The sequence below is a fragment of the Psittacula echo genome, assembly GCF_963264785.1.
Source record: "Psittacula echo genome assembly, chromosome: 1".
NCBI lineage: Eukaryota > Metazoa > Chordata > Aves > Psittaciformes > Psittacidae > Psittacula > Psittacula echo.
This window is the reverse complement of record NC_137735.1, coordinates 138,178,244-138,197,748: the sequence shown is the minus strand read 5'-3', so window position 1 is coordinate 138,197,748 and position 19,505 is coordinate 138,178,244. Positions and strand designations below refer to the sequence as shown.

Genomic DNA, 19,505 nt, shown 5'->3' with positions numbered 1-19,505 from the left:
ATGGGGGCTGGCTGGCCAAAGGACCCAGAGTGTGGCCAGTCAGTAGGACAAGCCAGTACATCACATTGCAGAAGATTTACTCTATTCCCTGGAGTAAATCTGTAAGGAGATCTCTCCAGAGAAGTTGCACTCCCTGCAAACAGATGAATTTTAGAGAACCCCAGGCCAGCTGAAGCTGGCTGGGATCTCTGAGATTACCCAGTCCAAGCCCTGTTTAAAGCAGGATGCTCTGGGCCATGGCCAGCTGCTATCAACAGACACCTGGTCTGGGGATGAGGGGAGAAACTGCCAGGTAGGTGACCCCAGGGAAGTCGGGCCAGCTCACAGTGGCTGCTGCCTGCAGCACTTTCCTCCCTGTGCTGGGACAAGGCAGGAGGGAGGGGAGCTGTAGGTGCACAAGGAGCAAGGCCGGGTACTGCTGCTCTGCCCCCACCTGCCTCTCCTACCCCTGCTCACCCAAGTTTCCCTCAGCAATGAAGAGTAGCAGTGTTTCACCTCAACACCAGCTCGTCCCCTGGTGCCAGCCCCAGCACAGACTCAGGGCACTCTGCACTCTCCCAGCAGGGACTGGGGTGTCCTGATGCTTTCAGCGTCCCCCTGTGAATCCCACCCATCACAATGAGACCTGATATGTAAAGGAGACCCTGGCTGGTACCAGGCTGCAGATGGCACTCAGCCACTACCCAGCTTACAAAAACTTTGCTGCCTTTGTTTTTTTCTATCATTTTTGGCAGCCCATGAGAGGAGCGCAGCAGGGACATCTGCCCCAGCCTCAGCTTAGCTCTGATGCTGTGTGAAACCACTGACTCTCCTCTGACTTCCCCCTCCCTGCCCTTCCCAGCCAACTTGGGGGCTGTGAATACTGCAACACCAGAGAAGCCACATCAGAGGCTGGCTCTGGCTGCAGCCACATCTTGTGACAGTCCAGTAACAGGGCACACTGTTGTATCAGACATCAGTGTGAACGTGGGATGTGGTGACAGCCGGCTGGGGACGTGGGGACCCAGCAGCCTCAGCTGTGGAAATGGCTTTGGGAAGAAGGAAAAGCTGCAGGGAGGGAAAGCTGCAGATGCCACAGCACTACCCAAGGGAACCAGAGGTACATGTAAACAGGTCAGGCAGGCGGCATCAGCCCTGAGCATTGTAATACAAACCCTGTACAGTCTTGGAGAACAGGACTAAAACAAACGCAGGTCAGGGGTTCTGCGGCCCAGAATGCCATGATGAGGTCTCACCCTGCTCCCATACCTTGCAACCAGGGACAGGGAGCTGGGCATGGGAAGAGGGGGTGATTCTCTCTCTCTATGTCTCTCGATAGATTAAGCAGCGAACAAGCTGCAGTGCAGTGCTCAAAAAACGTAAATGTAAAAATAATTGGAGAATAAGCCTGTGACTATCTGAGATCCTGGAAAAAAAAAAGAAAAACCAAACAGAAACACCTTTAGAGAGAGATTTAGTCCATTCAGTCTGCTTAGCAGCAGATCAAAAGGAAAACCAACTTCTGCATAGAGGTGGCACCACAGGGAGCAAATACTAAGGGACTCCAGTGCCGTTATCTACCAGAGGGTGACAGTGCCCAGCACCTGTCTTCCTGCTGGTCTGCAGAGACAGCCCGGCTCTCCTCTCACGCTGGGCTCTCTTGCCATGGCTCTGAAAAGCACCGCTGCATTCTGACTTGCTATGCGTGGCAATCCTGTAGTGCTTGAGCAGGAGCTGCTGCATCCTCAGCCCAGTGCCTCTCTTCCGTCTTTGCTTCCCTGCATCCAGGATGGCCTGACACTGTCCCTGTCATCGTGTAGTGGTGTGACAGGGGCACCATGCCCCCACACTAACTGTCCCCCATTCCGTATGCCCTGCTTCCTTCCTCCAGCCCCTCCCTGGGATTTGCTCCTTGTTCTTTCTGCCCGTGTTTCCTCGGCAACCTGAGCCAATCGCAGCTCCACATGTCACTTTCGTTATGAAGTTTAACTATATCCAGCCGCTCTCTGCCCTCAAACTGCTTGTGCATCTCCAGCCACCTCCCTGATGGGCCCCAAAACCCCACTGCTCCTTCAGGTGTGCACCTTCCCCACCTCTCCTTTCATCACCTTTGATGAGATTTAAGCAAGTACCACCTTTGATGATATTTACATCTTAATGTCTTGTAAGACCGTGGGCAGGTCGTTTTGGGTGTGTGCTTCTCTTCCGACATACACAGCTTACTGCTCTGTAATAAGACACCCTGCTTTTCTTTTTGGCATTATGGATTCTATTAGCACTTCCGTGGGATTTCACAGTACCCCAAATCACTGTGTGCTAGCTAAGGCAGAGGTCTCGCTCATCTGAAAAACAGATGGATCCTTATATCCTCCTGAAACTCAGACCCAAAATCTCCTATAAAACTGTCTAATCAAACAAAACCCACACGTCTCTCTCTAGAGGCCTCAGAGGGGATTTGTTGCCCTTTTTCTATCAAAATCAAGATGCAGAAAATATTTCTGGTACTCCTGCAGTTAACTCTCAAAAAGCAAAAGCTGTCTGCATTTCAGCTCTATGCAGAGCTTCTCAATTACATACATGCATGGGTACAGGGTAGGTCATGTATGTTGAACAAGTGAGTGTAAACCTGCCTTGGTGACCAGCTGATGAACAGGACAGCCCCACGCCAAGGCTGGTGGACTGGCTTATGGCAGATGCATGTGACTATTTCCCCACAGATTTCAGCTGGTTGCTTGACGGGCTGAATGCATTCATCTCTCCATCAGGAGAAGGGTTGAGATGCTGTTCATTTTGGGTCAAGTGATGTGCTGGAAATGAAACTGCAGCAGCTGAAGAGTCCAAGTACGTTTGTGCAGGGAGCTCTGTGTGGGCAGGGGCTGGAGGGACAGCAGCTCAGGAGATGTTCCCTGGCAGACCTGCCAGGGTCTTCAACCAGTCCAGCACAACCCAACGGGGGACCATCAAGATCAGAGAAAAAGGACTTTCTTTTTAAGCTTACCTTTAACTTCCCACCTACCTCTTGTGAATTGTAGCAGCCTTGAAAGCAAACACTTCACACCATACACAAAGGCCAAGCAGCACTGTACGGATGACTTCGGGTAGGATGCAGCACCACCCGGCCTCAGTGCCTTGGGGGTTTGGGCCTGAAAATGCTCACAAAGATTTGGGAGCAAGTACTGCTGCTGCCTGCGGTTGTGTTCTGCAGGTGGCAGAATCTGTTCAGCAGAAATCAATTCATCAGTAGGTGTCCTGTGATAGCAGCTGGAGCACAGGGAAATGAGGGAAGGCAAAAAATTGAGTGTTTGACAGCAGAGCCGCCAGCTTTTCATTATCCTACAATGTTGTCATGTGGATTTGGTGACACGTAATCTGAACTGCAGCCACTCATCACCTTTACAAGCACTATCAGCCAGAAAGCTAAAAACATAACCTGTCAGTGCACCACGATTAGCTCCCTCTCTCCCCTCCTGGAGATAAGCACTGCCACAGACACACATTTGCTGAGCAGCAGATGCCAGCATCTATCTCTCCATCAGCTGTACTGCTGCTGGCTGTGATCTCTTTGTGTCCCAGACCAAAAGGCTACAGCTCTGTCAGAGGCAACTCCGGATCTCGCAAGGATTCAGTCATGGTACCTGCAGTAGGTCGGGGTAACAGGACCAATTTCCACTCAGTCTAGTGGATTCAATTCCTCTGCCACACCAGGAAGCATAGCCAGGGCAGCCTCCAGCATGGCGTGGCCATGGTTCATCGTCAAACTGGCTTTAGCCAGTTTCGCAGCGTTAGGACGTTTCCCCATTAGAAAATAGCAACTTCTTCCTTATCCCCAGTTGATAATCAAGTCTGAAGGTATAACTTGTCACAAAACTGGTCTGTGTTTGGGCAGGGGACATTGAGACAGTCGGCAGCTCCATGTAGCTGCATTCAGCTCTTCAAACAAATCCTCTGGAAGAAAGGGATACTTGTCCAGTGTGCCATCATCACAGAAATGCTCTCTGGTTTTAAACACATCTTATTGAGATCATATTCAAAGTTATCCTCACCCTTCACTTATTTCAGGCAAGCCCATGGGCTATTTTAGCTCATTTTGCTGAGCAATGCAATTTTGCAGCTCTAAAAGGTGACTCGAATACCCGAACAAAGGAAACCTTGAGAAAGATCTGTTATTAAGTGTCTCACCTTTTATTTTGTTCATTTACACTTCTGGCACTGACAATTCTTTGAAGATATTTATTTTCATGTAAAGACCAAACTTCATTAAAGCAATCAGAAGTCAATTGAATAATTTTACATCACTTAAGTTCCAGAAAATGTACATCACTTTCATACACTGTAGGCTTGACTGGTTGCAAAAGGAAATGGCACATCTTTGACATGGTTAAGAAGTAACTTGGACAGCCCAGTGATTAGTTTTGCCAAAATCTGTTTTGTACTGAATACCATAACACGCACCCAGGGATTACAGTATGCCTGATGGCACCATGTGCATGTTCTTATTCAACACGGCATTATTACTATCCATTTGGTCTCTAATAATGTCTAAAGTATTCTACATAGACTAAAACTGATTGGTGGTTTTGTAGGGGTGTGAGATTCATGATGGAAAGCAGAGACGTGACTCGTGCCACCTCCCAGCGATGCCCTGGACCAGCAGGACATTGAATGCATGGAGAGTATCAAGCAGATGAATAATCTTATCGATTTCGTGGGGACTACTTGAACACTTAAAATTGAACAGCTGGCAGGCGTGCCCGAGGCAGGGCCTGCAGTGTAACGCAGCATCCCAGCACCACGAAACTGACTCGTATCACAGCTGCTGAGGACCCAGGAAGTTTCTTCTGCAGAAGTTGGTGATGACAGTCATACATTCAGTCCTCTCTAAAGTCTGTGTAATGTTTAAGGCAGCGAGAGACAATTGCCTTTATTTTAACATCTCAGAAATGAATGTTTCCTTTAGAAACAGGTGGACAATATTCCTGATTAACCAGTGTGCCCCATACTGACATAAATGCGATGGAAAGCCAAACCAAATTTTGACAAACTGCATCTCAACAGAATAGAGGACTACAACTGGAGTTCAAGCTTTATGATTACACGTGCCAGATCATTCACATGTAACAAACCATCTAAGGACAATGTGAAAAAGTGGGGATTTAGATGAAATCTGTATTCTTGAGGCCTGATGCTGGTCGAACTTCCCCTGGCGTGAGTGAGCTCTACTGAAGCTGACGAGTGAGCACCTCTGGTGAAGAGGCGGGAGGAAGGTTAAAAACATGCTGCTCTGTTCACACTAACAGGTATTGTGACTAAAGTATATTCTCATATACAGAACTCTGGAACACTATTAACACCCATTTACAAAACACTACAGTGATGGTTACTGGCACATAAAAAACTCCTTCTCTATATGAAAACATACACAAAATAGATAAGAACTGCCATTTTTTCAGACTTTAAAATCTATATATAGTTGCCTTTAAGGGGTTTTAACCCCCAGTATCACAAACAACAATATTTCTTTAACAATGTTCACCTAGATTTTACTGTGCTGACATTTGTAACACTGCCACAACCTAGACCACTTTGTGGATTATGTTTAACTGTACTGTACACAGGGTGATGGAGATCAATAGAAAACCACTAAGATTTTTGCACAAAAATGTGACTCATTAAAATCCAGAGAACAACTGAGTCACTTCATAGGCAGCAGCTACATGTAAGCTGTAAATGGTACCTGCAATAAAAACACATTTTGCCATAAAGCACATATTGTGGCATTATCTGCTTCTGGCCTGGTACACAAAGCTCGATTTTCTACCCAACGCAGAGTAATGGGTTTGGTTAGCCTGACTCTCTCAGAAAAAAGTGCACAAACATCTTACTCTTTAAAGTGCTTTGCAGAACTGCCTCTTCTGCCTTGATTTCTACCCCGAGATCTCTGTGCTGTGAAGACTCTGCCTCTTTCTCCTTTTCTCTCTCTCTCTCTCAGGTAACAAAGCCTTTTACATATGTACAAGTAAAATGTCAAGAAGACCATGTTAGAAGAGAATTGATGTTAAGTAGAAAGCTGGGCATAAAGCTGACAAATACAGGGTCCATCTTCAATTAGCCTACTGTGTACCTGTGGGACTGCGCCCAACACCCTCATGGGTGAAGGAAACACCCTTGCTCAGGGCCTGTAGCATCCCCTGGAAGTCTAAACTTCTCCCCAGTGCTCAACCCAAGTGACTAAGAAAGGCAAAAGATTTCACCAAGGTAACAAGTACTAGCTTTGCAAACCCCATTGCCACATTCTCACCTCTGTGTAGGCAAGGGAGAGGAGCACTTGTGTGCTTCTCCCCTATTAGTCTGTCAGTTCTCCTGCTCCCATCCGCAGGACCAAGGACAGTCCCTTGTTCCTACCATCCTTCTCCCACATAGGAGACAAGCCAGAGACTGCTCCTCTTGGCTATGACACCAATATCTACTGAAACATGACTTTGTGGGGCTTTTAACACATCATTTCTTTCTTCTTGCCTCCCAACCCTAACTCCTGCACCAGTGAAATGCTAAATTTACCAATTCATGCCAAAATAAGTCGGAACAATGATCCTCAGGATGTATCTGCTCTAGTCTCAAAATTTCTGACAGGGCTGTCACTGCAACTCACAAGGTAGCAACACCTACCATCTGTCTAAGGTGCATGCATAGCAATGCAGTTCAGCCCTCCAAATGAGTCCTGGGCCTTGCTTTGTTTCTATGTCTATTTTGCAAACAGGTTTGTTTCTCTTGTTAAAAGATGACTTTGATCAGCAAAGTGACACGGGGAAGAAAGAAGTGGCAAATTATCTCAGCGTCCCCCCAACACTTTGAATTTCAACATGGTGAGCAAACTACTGTATATGAATTAATGTGAAATACATTTTAAAAGATTAAAAATGCATCAGGACTCATTTCCTTTATCCTTGCTGTTAGATCACAACACGAAGAGTCGGTAGATCAATCAGAATTGAAGTATCTCAGTGTTGTGTATAAACATGTCCAACTCTACCAGCATTACTCCAGCACTCCTGATGCACAGAATACCTGAATTAAGTGTGCAGTCCCTGTGAAGAAAAGAGTGCACACCTTCTGCAGAAAGCTTTCAATAAAATGATATTGTGCTTAGACACATGATTTACTTCATAAATTAAAATCCTGTCATAAGAAATTATTCAGCTACACTGTAGTTCTATTCTTTTATCTGGAATGTTACTAAGCCTACCTTTAGCAAAAATCTCTTAAAACTTAAAATGTGCACAAATATAAAAATCTCTGCAAAATAGAAACATTTAATTTTCTTGATACACTATAAATTTTCAGAGATTCTAAAACCAAACCCCTAACTGCTAAGACTGATTTGAAGTATTTGATCTCATTTGTATTACACATGATGCTTCGTCCTAGGTTCAGCGTTCCTAATGTACGGAACATTGTCTTGGTGTAAAGCAACCCTAAAAGGAAGACTTAAACCCAACTCTGCAGGCTGGAAAGGGGGAGCGACAATCAAGAACCTAATTTATTTTGCACCCTCATAGCCAAGAGCAATGATGAATAAAATGCACGAGTTTCAATCATTTTGCCTCGAGAAAAAGGGTAGGGGATGCAAACCTTCAGAAAACTGCTTTCAGTAACACTGAACTCGTGTGAGAAGATGAGCCCAGTGCTGTACACAACCGAGTGCCACTTCTGAGAGCATCTGTGAAACAGGGCTGGCAGAGAGAGATGGTCTTCTGCTGCTAAAAACCCCCAGCACTGCCTGCAAAACCGAAAAGGCTGATCTTGTGACAGTGAACTTTCCAGTGACTTTCCTTTGGTTATGCCCAATAAGTGCAGTGGTTTCCTCTACCTGTGGACACAAGTGCAACGAAGCTTGAGGTCAGCACTAACACTGTGCTGGCACAGGGACAATGCCCAGCTTGTGCCCCACTCCAGCAAAACACATCAAGCAAGGGAACGTTCATAGGTGTAACAGTGAGTGTGGGCTTGTGATTTTGGTGGGATCAGAACCATAAGTCTCTATTCTCAAAAGCCAGTAAACACTCACTTAAACCTATCAACCACATGAGCACAGGTTGGGTGTTACACACCTATTCACGCTGTTCTGGGTAACAAAACTGTTCCAAAATTTGATCTTCAAATACACATTTGTTGGATTCAGGAAAAAACAAATTTGCCCTTAAAACTGTGCCAAGTATCCCTTTTTCTCATTTCACATACTGCACCTTCTGTGAAGGTTTCAAAGAGGTGACAGCCTAACGGAGGCATCCCGTGGCAGGTGCATTTGTAGACAGGTCTGGAGACCTGAGTGTCTGCAACAGCTTGTGCTCTCAAGCACAGAGATATTGTGCGCTTCGAGGGGAGGCAAGATGGAAGGTGTGAGAATCCAGCCCCCTCACTGCTCAAGCTGATGCTTAAGGTCAAGTCACTCTTTGCAGTGATTCATTTGAAATTCCCTCTGTCCACTGTGTTTTCCCCTTTTAATCCCAGTCAAGTCACAGAATGCTTTAAAAGGTTTTCTCTCCAAAAATATTTCCTCAACTAATGAAGTAAAAAAGACAGTAACACAAAATACAGCCAATTGCTGAAGGTCAGTAACTGGAGAGTAAGCACACCCCTCACAGAAGCTCACATAACATAATGTCAGAGTTCTTTACAACAAAACCCAACGTTATTCAATTAAAGTAATTTAGTAACAAATGTCCAGTCTCAGTTTTGATAGTAATGCTACATTCGAAGTATTTTTCAACTGAAGACAAGCCCACGGAGCAGCTCTATAAAAGCTAATGAACCAAACAACTTCTTTAACCTTTACACAGTGAAAAATGAATGTATTTTTACCAAACGAACGGGGGGGGGGGGGCAGCCCACAGGCAGAGGAGGTTTTCCACATTCTTTCATGAAGGAGATGTTTCAAAGATAAGAATTTGAACTGCTGATGCTTTCAAACTCATATCTCTGAAGACTTAAAGCAGCAAGGGCAGGGCGAAGAAAAAAACTAACATCATATTTTCATGTAACTGCATAAAATTCAATTTTCCAAGGCAAGCAATCATGGCAGGTGAATAAAAACCCATTCACATTTTCATTACCATGTTAAAGGCAGCCAAGTTGATTTTTGTGCCTGACATTTTCTTGACAATTTTGCAATGCTTCAGTAAGGCAATTAACATGAGATGTAGGCTTCTGCCCACTGCTAATATTTCTCTTTAGATCCAGCAAGACACTGGTAAACTAAGGGCATTTGAAAGAAGAATGTGCTGGGATTCAGCTACTCTGCACATATGAAGATAAACTGAAGGCAATATGATTATTCACGAGCAAAAGGTGCAGGAGGGATGACCACTGTGCGTTTAGCAGCACAAAACACCTCCTCTCCTTTTCTTTCTTGCAGCTAATGATATTTTGTGTTCAAAGCCAGGCACAAATGCAAAAAGGCAAGCAAAATTAATTTTTTCCCAATTAACTGAAGCCTCCATGTTGTACCCAGCCATAAACACCAGTCCATTTGTACACGCAGACACACACTTAGCTCTGTTTTCCTGCTATTAGGCAGTGAATTTTGGCAGCTTCTCTCACAAACACTAACTCCTGCCTGCAGTGTGTACTTGAGAGCAGCAGTGGCAAGATAACCTGGTGTAACACAGATGTCTGCTACCCTCGCGAAGCTCCCCTCAGGCGAGTATAGCTCTCTACTTGTTATCTCAAATAAATGAAAATGGAAATTCTCTTGGGGCAAATCTGGTAAGTGTTCCCTCCATAGACACAGCAGGTATTTGTATGTTCTTAATCAGTTACACCTTTTCAATGGTTACCACTGCAGCAGCTTATGCACTCATCATCTCTTGCATTGCACAGCAGAGCTATTTCCCAGGCTGCTGTGGGGTGGGGATCCAACAAAAGGCTGCTTTCTGATTAGCCACTCTGTACCCCTTGTCAGTATTGAAGATAAGGACCACCACTGACCATCTAGGATAGCCTTCTTTATTCGTCTGGTGCAGTGCACCCTACTAACTACCTCGGGATGGTGCAGTGTTGCACACACATGGTGAATTCACATGATTGTGGAATTCAATCTCTTTTGGAAGCCATTGCTTTGAGTTATCAAGAAAACATTAGCATTTTGAATATCCTCCCAAATGGAGCGTTTTTGAACATGGAGGCATTTTTAACTAGACAGTAGAAAGGAGAACCAGACCAGAAGCAGGGCAGTGAGGTCATCAGAGAGCTGCTTTTCCCCCAGAAGGCTTTTAAATGATTAAATACACCAGCAGCTGAAAATTATTCCACATCAGAAGCATCATTGTCAGAAAGATGGTAATTACTTCCCTTCACCCGAATATATTCAATATACCTCCCTTCATCAGAATCCGACATACCACATGTACATAGCCTGTTTTCAAACAAAGACTCAATTTCCTCTAGTTTTTTCCCTTTAGTCTCAGGAAGGCAGCCATAGATGAAACCCAGTCCCAAGGCAGCAAACCCTGCATAGAGGAAGAAGGCTCCTGCAACGTAAAACAGTATGCACAATCAGTTTCAGAAGTCAGTTCCTATCCCTTCTCTGCTCCAGAGCAGAGGGAGCAGCAGAAGCAGCAGGCTGCAGATATCCAATGAGTACATAAAAGCAAAGCTTGGAGCTTTACTGTATCATTCCATAACAGAGTAAATTAACAAAAGCAATTTTATTTCACACAGAATACACCCCTTTTCTGGGCAAGTCATCCTGCTGTTAAAATAAACAGTAATTAAACAACCACATATCAAGTCAAGAGCTCAGTTTATCTTAAAGGTGAAGGACACACTCAGAGAACGCCCTAAAATGAGAAACTTTAGGAAAAAAGAAATAGCCAGGATTAAAATAATGCTTGTAACTCTTACATCTAATTGTTATTTAAAACTCCTCTGCGGGGACAATTAGCACCCAGAAGGAGCTTGTTCCCACCCACAACCCACCATACCTAGGGGGGCAGAGAATGTACTAAAGGACCAACAAACATTTATCTGCCATGTGTTTGTAGACTGATGACTCAAAAGAATGACAAGTAGAGCTGAAAGGCCCTGTACTAGCAATGATGTGAAGGTCACAGCAACTCCCTAGCAGTTTAATGCAATTTAAATGACTTGTACTGGAGTGGCTGAGCAGTAATCTGACAAACCCCCTGCACGCCCCAGCAGACAAGACTCAATCAAAAGCTGGGAGTGGGCCGGCAGCATCTTAGAAAGGTAATTCTGCAAGGACCATCTGATACTGACCATGGATACCATAATAAACTGGAAAAATGCACATGCTATCTCCTCAGTGGGAATCGGCATGTTTCACCAGGTCCAAAGTAGGGTTTTTTCCAGCTTCCCAGTTTCAATCAACTGTCTAGGTTCCCAGTTAAGAAATGTTTCTCATGAAAGCTGGACCAAACTCTATGATCCAGGCAGCTCATATCTTTAGTAAGATGCATCTCTAGTCTTACTAAACCATGGTGGGTTGAGAACACTGCATTCACACTTGACATTTCACAGCAAAACCAACTGAGCGACCCAGAATTAGTAGAAAATCTATGTGCCAATGGTAGTACTGCACGCACTGTTTCTTACCATAGTATGTCAGATATTCAGCTGTATGCAGAAATGTCAGTGACACGAGCACATTGAAAACCCAGTTGACTCCAGAGGAACAAGCATTTCCTGTGCTCCTAGCCCAAAGTGGGTAAATTTCAGAATTGACAGTCCAGGGCATAGCACCCATCCCTGAGAATTAGGAAAAAAGGAAAAAGCTGTTTAATGGCTGGACTCAAAAGTAAATTTATCATGGAGCCTCACTATTTGACATTCTACCTTTACATTTTGCAACTTGTATGTGAAAACAAACGTTTGCTTACCAGGTGCGAAGAAAACCAAGTACAAAATAAGGCCCAGAAGTGCTGTCCAAGAGTATGGAGTGGGGCAGAAATTGTATGCCCAAAACAAATCTTCCTTTTTGAATGCTGTTTCATTTGAACACCTTAAAAATAACAAAAAAGCTTCATATTAAATAATTTTCAAGGAAATAGATGACATTTCAATATAAATATGGCTAGTAATAGAATCATAGGATCAGAGAATGGTTGGGGTGCAAAGGACCTAAAAATCATCTAGTTTCAACCCCCTGCCATAGGCAGGGATGCCTCACCCTAGACCACATTGCCCAAGGCTCTGTGCAACCTGGTCTTGAACACTGCCAGGAATGGAGCACTTACTACTTCTTTGGGCAACTCGTTCCAGTGCCTCACCACCCCCACAGTAAAGAAGTTCTTCCGTATATCTAACCTGAACTTCCCCTGTTTATGCTGAAACCCATTACTCCTTGTCTTCTTGTCCTGGGTTCAGCAGTGGCAGTCAGTTTTTTGTTTTTTTTTCCTTCTTAGTAGCTGTTGCAGTACTGTGTTTTTGACTTTTGGCTTGGGAACAAAAAAAACTGATAACACCGATGTTTAGACTGACCAAGGATTTTGTGAGTCTCATGCTCTGCCAGGGAGGAGGAGGGGCCGGGAGGAAGCGGGGACAGGACACCTGACCCAGACTGGCCAAGGAGGTGTTCCATACCACAGCACGTCATGCCAGGGGATGGAACTGGGAGCTACCCGGAAGGGCACGTCCCCTGGTCGGGCGGGCTGTCTTTTCCGGCGGGCGGTATCGTATTCTCTTCCCTTGTTATTTCTCTTGTCGTTGTTATTGTTGGTGGCGGCAGTGGTGATTTGTGTTATACCTTAGTTATTAAACTGTTCTTATCTCAACCCGTGGGAGCTGCATTCTTTTGATTCTCCTCCCCGTCCCTCCAGAAGTGGAGGGAAGAAAGGGGGGGGGGGGGGGGGGGCAGTAGACTGCGTGGTTCTGATTTACAGCTTGGGCTTAAACCACGACAGTTCTTTTGGCGCCCAACGTGGGGCACGAAGGGTTGAGATAACGACAGATCTGACCGGAGTGTGTCTAATCGTATTTGTGATAAGCATTCAGTGTTTTGGATTGATAGTCACTTGTCACAATGCTGATTTATTGGCTCTCAAAGTTGTTGTTTTTGATCTCACAGTCTCAATATGCCGTAGGTTACTTAGAGCCGGTATTTGCTGTGTTAGTGTTTTTCAAGTGTGGGGCTTGGGCTAAGGTTATTGTCTCATTATATTTTATGGTAATGACTTGTAATACAATAGAAAAATTGATCATGAAACTGATCTGGCTTGTGTTCCCAGTGTGGTCACCACCTTTATACTTTGGGAGGTATATAATACAAATGCTTAGCAACTATACATCTTTTTTCTCCTTCCTGGGTGGTCAACCTATGAAGGAGACATTCTTCTACCCTCCCAGTGCCCCTTCCAGACCGTTTACAGCATCGTTTGAGAGTTTTGAAGTTTTTGAGTGGCCTTTTAATATTGTTGAGACCTGTTTGCTGATTGTGATGGGGGTCACCATGTTGGCACGCATACAGAGTGTGTTTTGTCCACAACCATTACGTCTGATCTCAAGAGTTAAGCAGAGTCAGGTTTGGGCCTTGTCTGGGGTTAGACGACAAAATAGGGGGACCGAGAGATTTTCCCCGAGGCTGGACAGCCATGAGTGGCAGGGTGTGTGGGATAGTATGGGCAAGTATCTAGGTCAGTGGGCCCCTCCAGTGTTTTGGAACTTCACCACCGAACAAGTGCAAAATCCAGAAGAATTAGTAAAACACTTAAATGAGGTGTGCTGTCATCCTGGTCATACCAGAGAGGGACAAATCATGTCAACGTGCTGGGGCTTGGCCTATGCTTACTGGGCCTTGTTCAACACTATCCAGCACCTTCAAAAGGAAGGAAATGTCCTTGGATCTGAGGGCGAAGCAACAGACAGCACAGCTACTCCAGCTCCGAGCACAGCAGCTACACCACCCCCAGCGACAAGTACAGCCACTACTCAAACTTCGACTGCAACAGACAGTGCAGCTACCCCAGCGACAAGTACAGCCACTACTCAAACTTCAACTGCAACAGATAGCGAAGCTACCCCAGCCCCAACCACAGCAGCTACACCACCCCCCGCGACAAGTACTGTTGCTACTCAAAGCACAGTGATAATGACTGCAGCTAAACCAGAGGACCAATTCGTACCAATATCGATTGCCCCCATAAGCAAGAGAAAAAGCAGAAAAGAGGCAAGAAGGGTGAAGCAAGATGAAGAAACAATGTATTCACCACCCAGGCCACCACCTGATCAGGAGTCATCATCCCATGATGAAGAAGAAGAAGAAGAGGTGACTTCTCGACCTCGGACCTCAACCGAGCTACGGAATATGCGAAAAGATTTTACCCGTCAACCAGGGGAGCACATCATCACCTGGTTGCTCCGATGCTGGGACAATGGGGCCGATGGTCACAAACTAGGAGGTACGGAAGCCAAGCAGCTGGGATCACTTGCTAGAGAAGGGGGAACTGACAAAGCAATTGCAAGAGAGAAAAAGTCCCTCAGTCTTTGGAGGCGGCTCTTGGCAGCTGTGAAAGAAAGGTTTCCATACAAGGATGATGTTACGAGTCGTTCGGCCAAGTGGACTACTTTAGACAAAGGCATCCAGTCTCTGAGGGAATCAGCCATCGTAGAGATGATCTATCACACCAAACCGAATAACGGAGATATACCCATAGACCCAGATGAAGTCGAATGTACACGACCCATGTGGCGAAAACTTACACGGAATGCACCGTCATCATATGCCCATTCATTGGCAACGGTAACCTGGGGTGACATAGTAACACCAACAGTGGATGAAATGATTCACAAACTCCGAGAGTTCGAAGACAATCTCCCCCCTTCCATCATCTCAGCTGTGGAAAAACTGTCCCAGGATGTCAAACAATTGAGGGACGATCTATCTGATTTATCCAGCTCCTCACGTGTACCAACATACGTCTCAGCTGTTAACAAAAGACGTCCTATTGTTCAAGACAGAAAATATAGAAGGCAAACACCACGGGCCACCCTATGGTTTTACCTGCGGGATCATGGAGAAGACATGACGAAGTGGGATGGAAAACCTACTTCAGCTTTGGAGGAACGGGTGCATGAATTGAAAATAGGAACAAGGGTCAAGACTAATCATCCCATGAGAGCTGCGGCTTCAGTCTCTGGTGAGCAGGTTCCCAGATGGAGCGGAAGAGCTGATTTTACTCCAGCTCCTGTGATAACGAAGAATAATCCCTTTCAACACGACTTAGGTGTCCAACGTTGTGATGACTGTTAGAGGGACCCTGCCTCCAGCCAGGTGGAGGTAGGGGATAATCGGATTTACTGGACTGTGTGGGTCAGATGGCCTGGCACATCAGTCCCGCAGAAGTATAAAGCTCTCGTAGATACCGGTGCACAGTGTACCCTGATGCCGTCAAGCTGTCAAGGGGTGGAACCCATCTATATCTCTGGAGTGACAGGAGGTTCCCAAGAGTTGACTGTACTGGAGGCTGAGATCAGCCTGACTGGAAGGAAATGGCAAAAGCACCCCATTGTGACTGGTCCAGAGGCTCCATGCATCCTCGGCATAGATTACCTCAGGAGAGGGTACTTCAAAGACCCAAAAGGGTACCGATGGGCTTTTGGTATTGCTGCTTTGGAGACTGAGGAAAATGAGCAGCTGTCCACCTTGCCTGGTCTCTCAGAGGATCCCTCTGTTGTGGGGTTGCTGAAGGTCGAAGAACAACAAGTGCCAATCGCAACCACAACAGTGCACCGGCGGCAGTATCGCACCAACCGAGACTCCCTGATTCCCATCCATAAACTGATCCGTAGTCTGGAGAGTCAGGGAGTGATCAGCAGGACCCGCTCACCCTTTAATAGCCCCATATGGCCAGTGCGAAAGTCTAATGGAGAGTGGAGACTAACAGTAGACTATCGTGGCCTGAATGAAGTCATACCACCATTGAGTGCTGCTGTACCGGACATGCTAGAACTTCAGTATGAACTGGAGTCAAAGGCAGCCAAGTGGTATGCCACGATTGATATTGCCAATGCATTCTTCTCAATTCCTTTGGCAGCAGAATGCAGGCCACAGTTTGCTTTTACTTGGAGGGGCGTCCAGTACACTTGGAACCGACTGCCCCAGGGGTGGAAACACAGCCCTACCATCTGCCATGGACTGATCCAGAATGCACTGGAACAGGGGCAAGCTCCAGAACACCTGCAGTACATTGATGACATTATTGTGTGGGGTGATACAGCGGAAGAAGTCTTTGAGAAAGGGAGGAAAATAATCCAAATCCTGCTGAAAGCTGGTTTTGCCATAAAACGGAGTAAGGTCAAGGGACCTGCACAGGAGATTCAATTTTTGGGAATAAAATGGCAAGATGGACGTCGCCAGATCCCTACAGATGTGATCAACAAAATAATAGCAATGTCTCCACCAACTAATAAGAAAGAAACACAAGCTTTCTTGGGTGCTGTGGGGTTCTGAAGAATGCACATCCCAAATTACAGTTCGATTGTAAGCCCTCTCTATCATGTAACCCGGAAGAAGAACGATTTTAAATGGGGCCCTGAGCAACAACAAGCCTTTGAGCAAATTAAACGTGAGATAGTTCATGCAGTAGCCCTTGGATCAGTCCGGAATGGGCCAGATGTAAAAAATGTACTGTACACCGCAGCTGGGGAGAATGGTCCTACCTGGAGCCTCTGGCAGAAAGCTCCAGGGGAGACTCGAGGTCGACCCCTCGGCTTTTGGAGTCGGGGATACAAAGGATCTGAGGCCAGCTATACCCCAACTGAGAAAGAGATACTGGCAGCCTATGAAGGGGTTCGAGCTGCTTCGGAGGTGATTGGCACTGAAGCACAGCTCCTCCTGGCACCCAGGTTGCCCGTTCTGGGCTGGATGTTCAAAGGCAGGGTCTCCTCTACACATCATGCAACCGATGCGACATGGAGTAAATGGGCTGCACTAATTACACAACGAGCTCGAATAGGAAATCCCAGTCGTCCAGGCATTCTAGAAGTCATCATGGACTGGCCAGAGGGCAAAGATTTTGGAATGTCACCAGAGGAGGAGGTGATGCGTGCTGAAGAGGCCCCACCATATAATAAACTGTCAGAAAGTGAAAAGCAGTATGCCTTGTTTACTGATGGGTCCTGCTGTATTGTGGGAAAACATCGGAGATGGAAGGCAGCTGTATGGAATCCTCAACGACAAGTTGCAGAAACTGCTGAAGGAGAGGGTGAATCGAGTCAGTTTGCCGAGGTGAAAGCCATCCAGCTGGCCCTGGACATTGCTGAATGAGAAAAGTGGCCAGTACTTTATCTCTATACTGACTCATGGATGGTGGCAAATGCCCTGTGGGGGTGGTTGCAGCAATGGAAGCAGAGCAACTGGCAACGCAGAGGTAAACCCATCTGAGCTGCTGCACTGTGGCAAGATATCGCTGCCCGGGTGCAGAACCTGGTGGTGAAGGTACGTCATGTAGACGCCCATGTACCCAAGAGTCGGGCCACTGAGGAACACCAGAACAACCAACAAGTGGATAAAGCTGCTAAGATTGAAGTGGCTCAGATGGACTTAGATTGGCAACATAAAGGTGAATTATTTTTGGCTCGGTGGGCCCATGACACTTCAGGTCATCAGGGCAGAGATGCAACATACAGATGGGCCCGTGATCGAGGGGTGGACTTAACAATGGACACTATTGCCCGGGTTATTCACGAGTGTGAAACATGTGCTGCAATTAAACAAGCCAAACGGTTAAAGCCTCTTTGGTATGGAGGACGATGGCTGAAGTATAAATATGGGGAGGCCTGGCAAATTGATTATATCACACTCCCACCAACCCGCCAAGGCAAGCACCATGTGCTTACCATGGTGGAAGCAACCACCGGATGGCTGGAAACATACGCTGTGCCCCACGCCACTGCCCGGAACACTATCCTGGGCCTTGAGAACCAGATTTTGTGGCGACATGGCACCCCAGAAAGAATTGAATCAGACAATGGGACTCATTTCCGGAATAACCTTATAGACACTTGGGCCAAAGAGCATGGCATTGAGTGGGTATATCACATCCCCTACCATGCACCAGCCTCTGGGAAAATCGAACGGTACAATGGGCTGTTAAAAACTACACTGAGAGCAATGGGTGGGGGAACTTTCAAGCATTGGGATACACACTTACCAAAGGCCACCTGGTTGGTCAACACCAGAGGATCTGCCAACAGGGCTGGCCCAGCACAGTCAGAACTTTTACATATTGTAGAGGGGGACAAAGTTCCTGTGGTGCACATGAAGAATTTGCTGGGGAAGACAGTCTGGGTTATTCCTGCTTCAGGTAAAGGCAAACCCACTCGTGGGATTGCTTTTGCTCAGGGACCTGGATATACTTGGTGGGTAATGCGGGAAGATGGGGAAGTCCGATGCGTACCTCAAGGGGATTTGATTTTAGGGGAAAACAGACAATGAACTCAATTGTACGCTGTTGCCTGCTATAGTCCATCAACTAGAAGTCTGCAGGGCACCAGCGACTGGCTCTGACTTCCCTCCGACCATCATCCCAACAGAGAATGAACTTTGATAGAACCGGATGAGTTCTACAGTAAAGGAATGATCAGCATCAGCAGGCAACGATCCAACACTGCATACAGCTTCTTCTGCCCTGAAAGACTGTTCCAAGAGATGGAGCCCAACATCATGAACCGAATGGACTCAGTAGCTTTATAGGAATTGGTCCGTGCACTAAGATAACAGTGCACCGAGATGAGAGTGAGGGTATATGGAAAATGTGGGATCTGAGCATGACGTGAATGGTATGGAACAAGGGGTGGATACTGTCCTGGGTTCAGCAGTGGCAGTCAGTTTTTTGGGTTTTTTTCCTTCTTAGTAGCTGTTGCAGCACTGTGTTTTTGACTTTTGGCTTGGGAACAAAAAAAACTGATAACAGCGATGTTTAGACTGACCAAGGATTTTGTGAGTCTCATGCTCTGCCAGGGAGGAGGAGGGGCCGGGAGGAAGCGGGGACAGGACACCTGACCCAGACTGGCCAAGGAGGTGTTCCATACCACAGCACGTCATGCCAGGGGATGTAACTGGGAGCTACCCGGAAGGGCACGTCCCCTGGTCGGGCGGGCTGTCTTTTCCGGCGGGCGGTATCGTATTCTCTTCCCTTGTTATTTCTCTTGTTGTTGTTATTGTTGGTGGCGGCAGTGGTGATTTGTGTTATACCTTAGTTATTAAACTGTTCTTATCTCAACCCGTGGGAGCTGCATTCTTTTGATTCTCCTCCCCGTCCCTCCAGAAGTGGAGGGAAGAAAGGGGGGGGGGGGGGGGGGGCAGTAGACTGCGTGGTTCTGATTTACAGCTTGGGCTTAAACCACGACACTTCTAAAAGCTGACTAAGGTACAATTAAGATGAAAAATGCAATCCCTGCTATTTTATCAAGGTCTTTGAGCCTAGACCAACATTCAGAAATGTGCTTTTTCCCAAGCCTGGTCTTTGGAAGCATAACCGGCAGAACATTCCTGAATTTAAACACCTGCCTTT

General features: G+C 46.3%; 1 protein-coding gene across 1 annotated transcript in view; it reads right to left on the bottom strand.

Moving 5' to 3' along the window:
- Positions 1-10,278: 10,278 nt before the first annotated feature.
- The window catches only part of SLC2A13 (solute carrier family 2 member 13), a gene marked incomplete at both ends in the record, with an annotated part of 166,198 nt that continues 156,971 nt past the window's right edge, over positions 10,279-19,505 (bottom strand). Inside the window, 3 exons of the mRNA XM_080610693.1 lie at positions 10,279-10,505; positions 11,590-11,742; positions 11,874-11,995. Of these exons, the coding sequence (XP_080466819.1) occupies positions 10,279-10,505; positions 11,590-11,742; positions 11,874-11,995 (502 nt within the window). The remainder of the gene's footprint in view (positions 10,506-11,589; positions 11,743-11,873; positions 11,996-19,505) is intronic.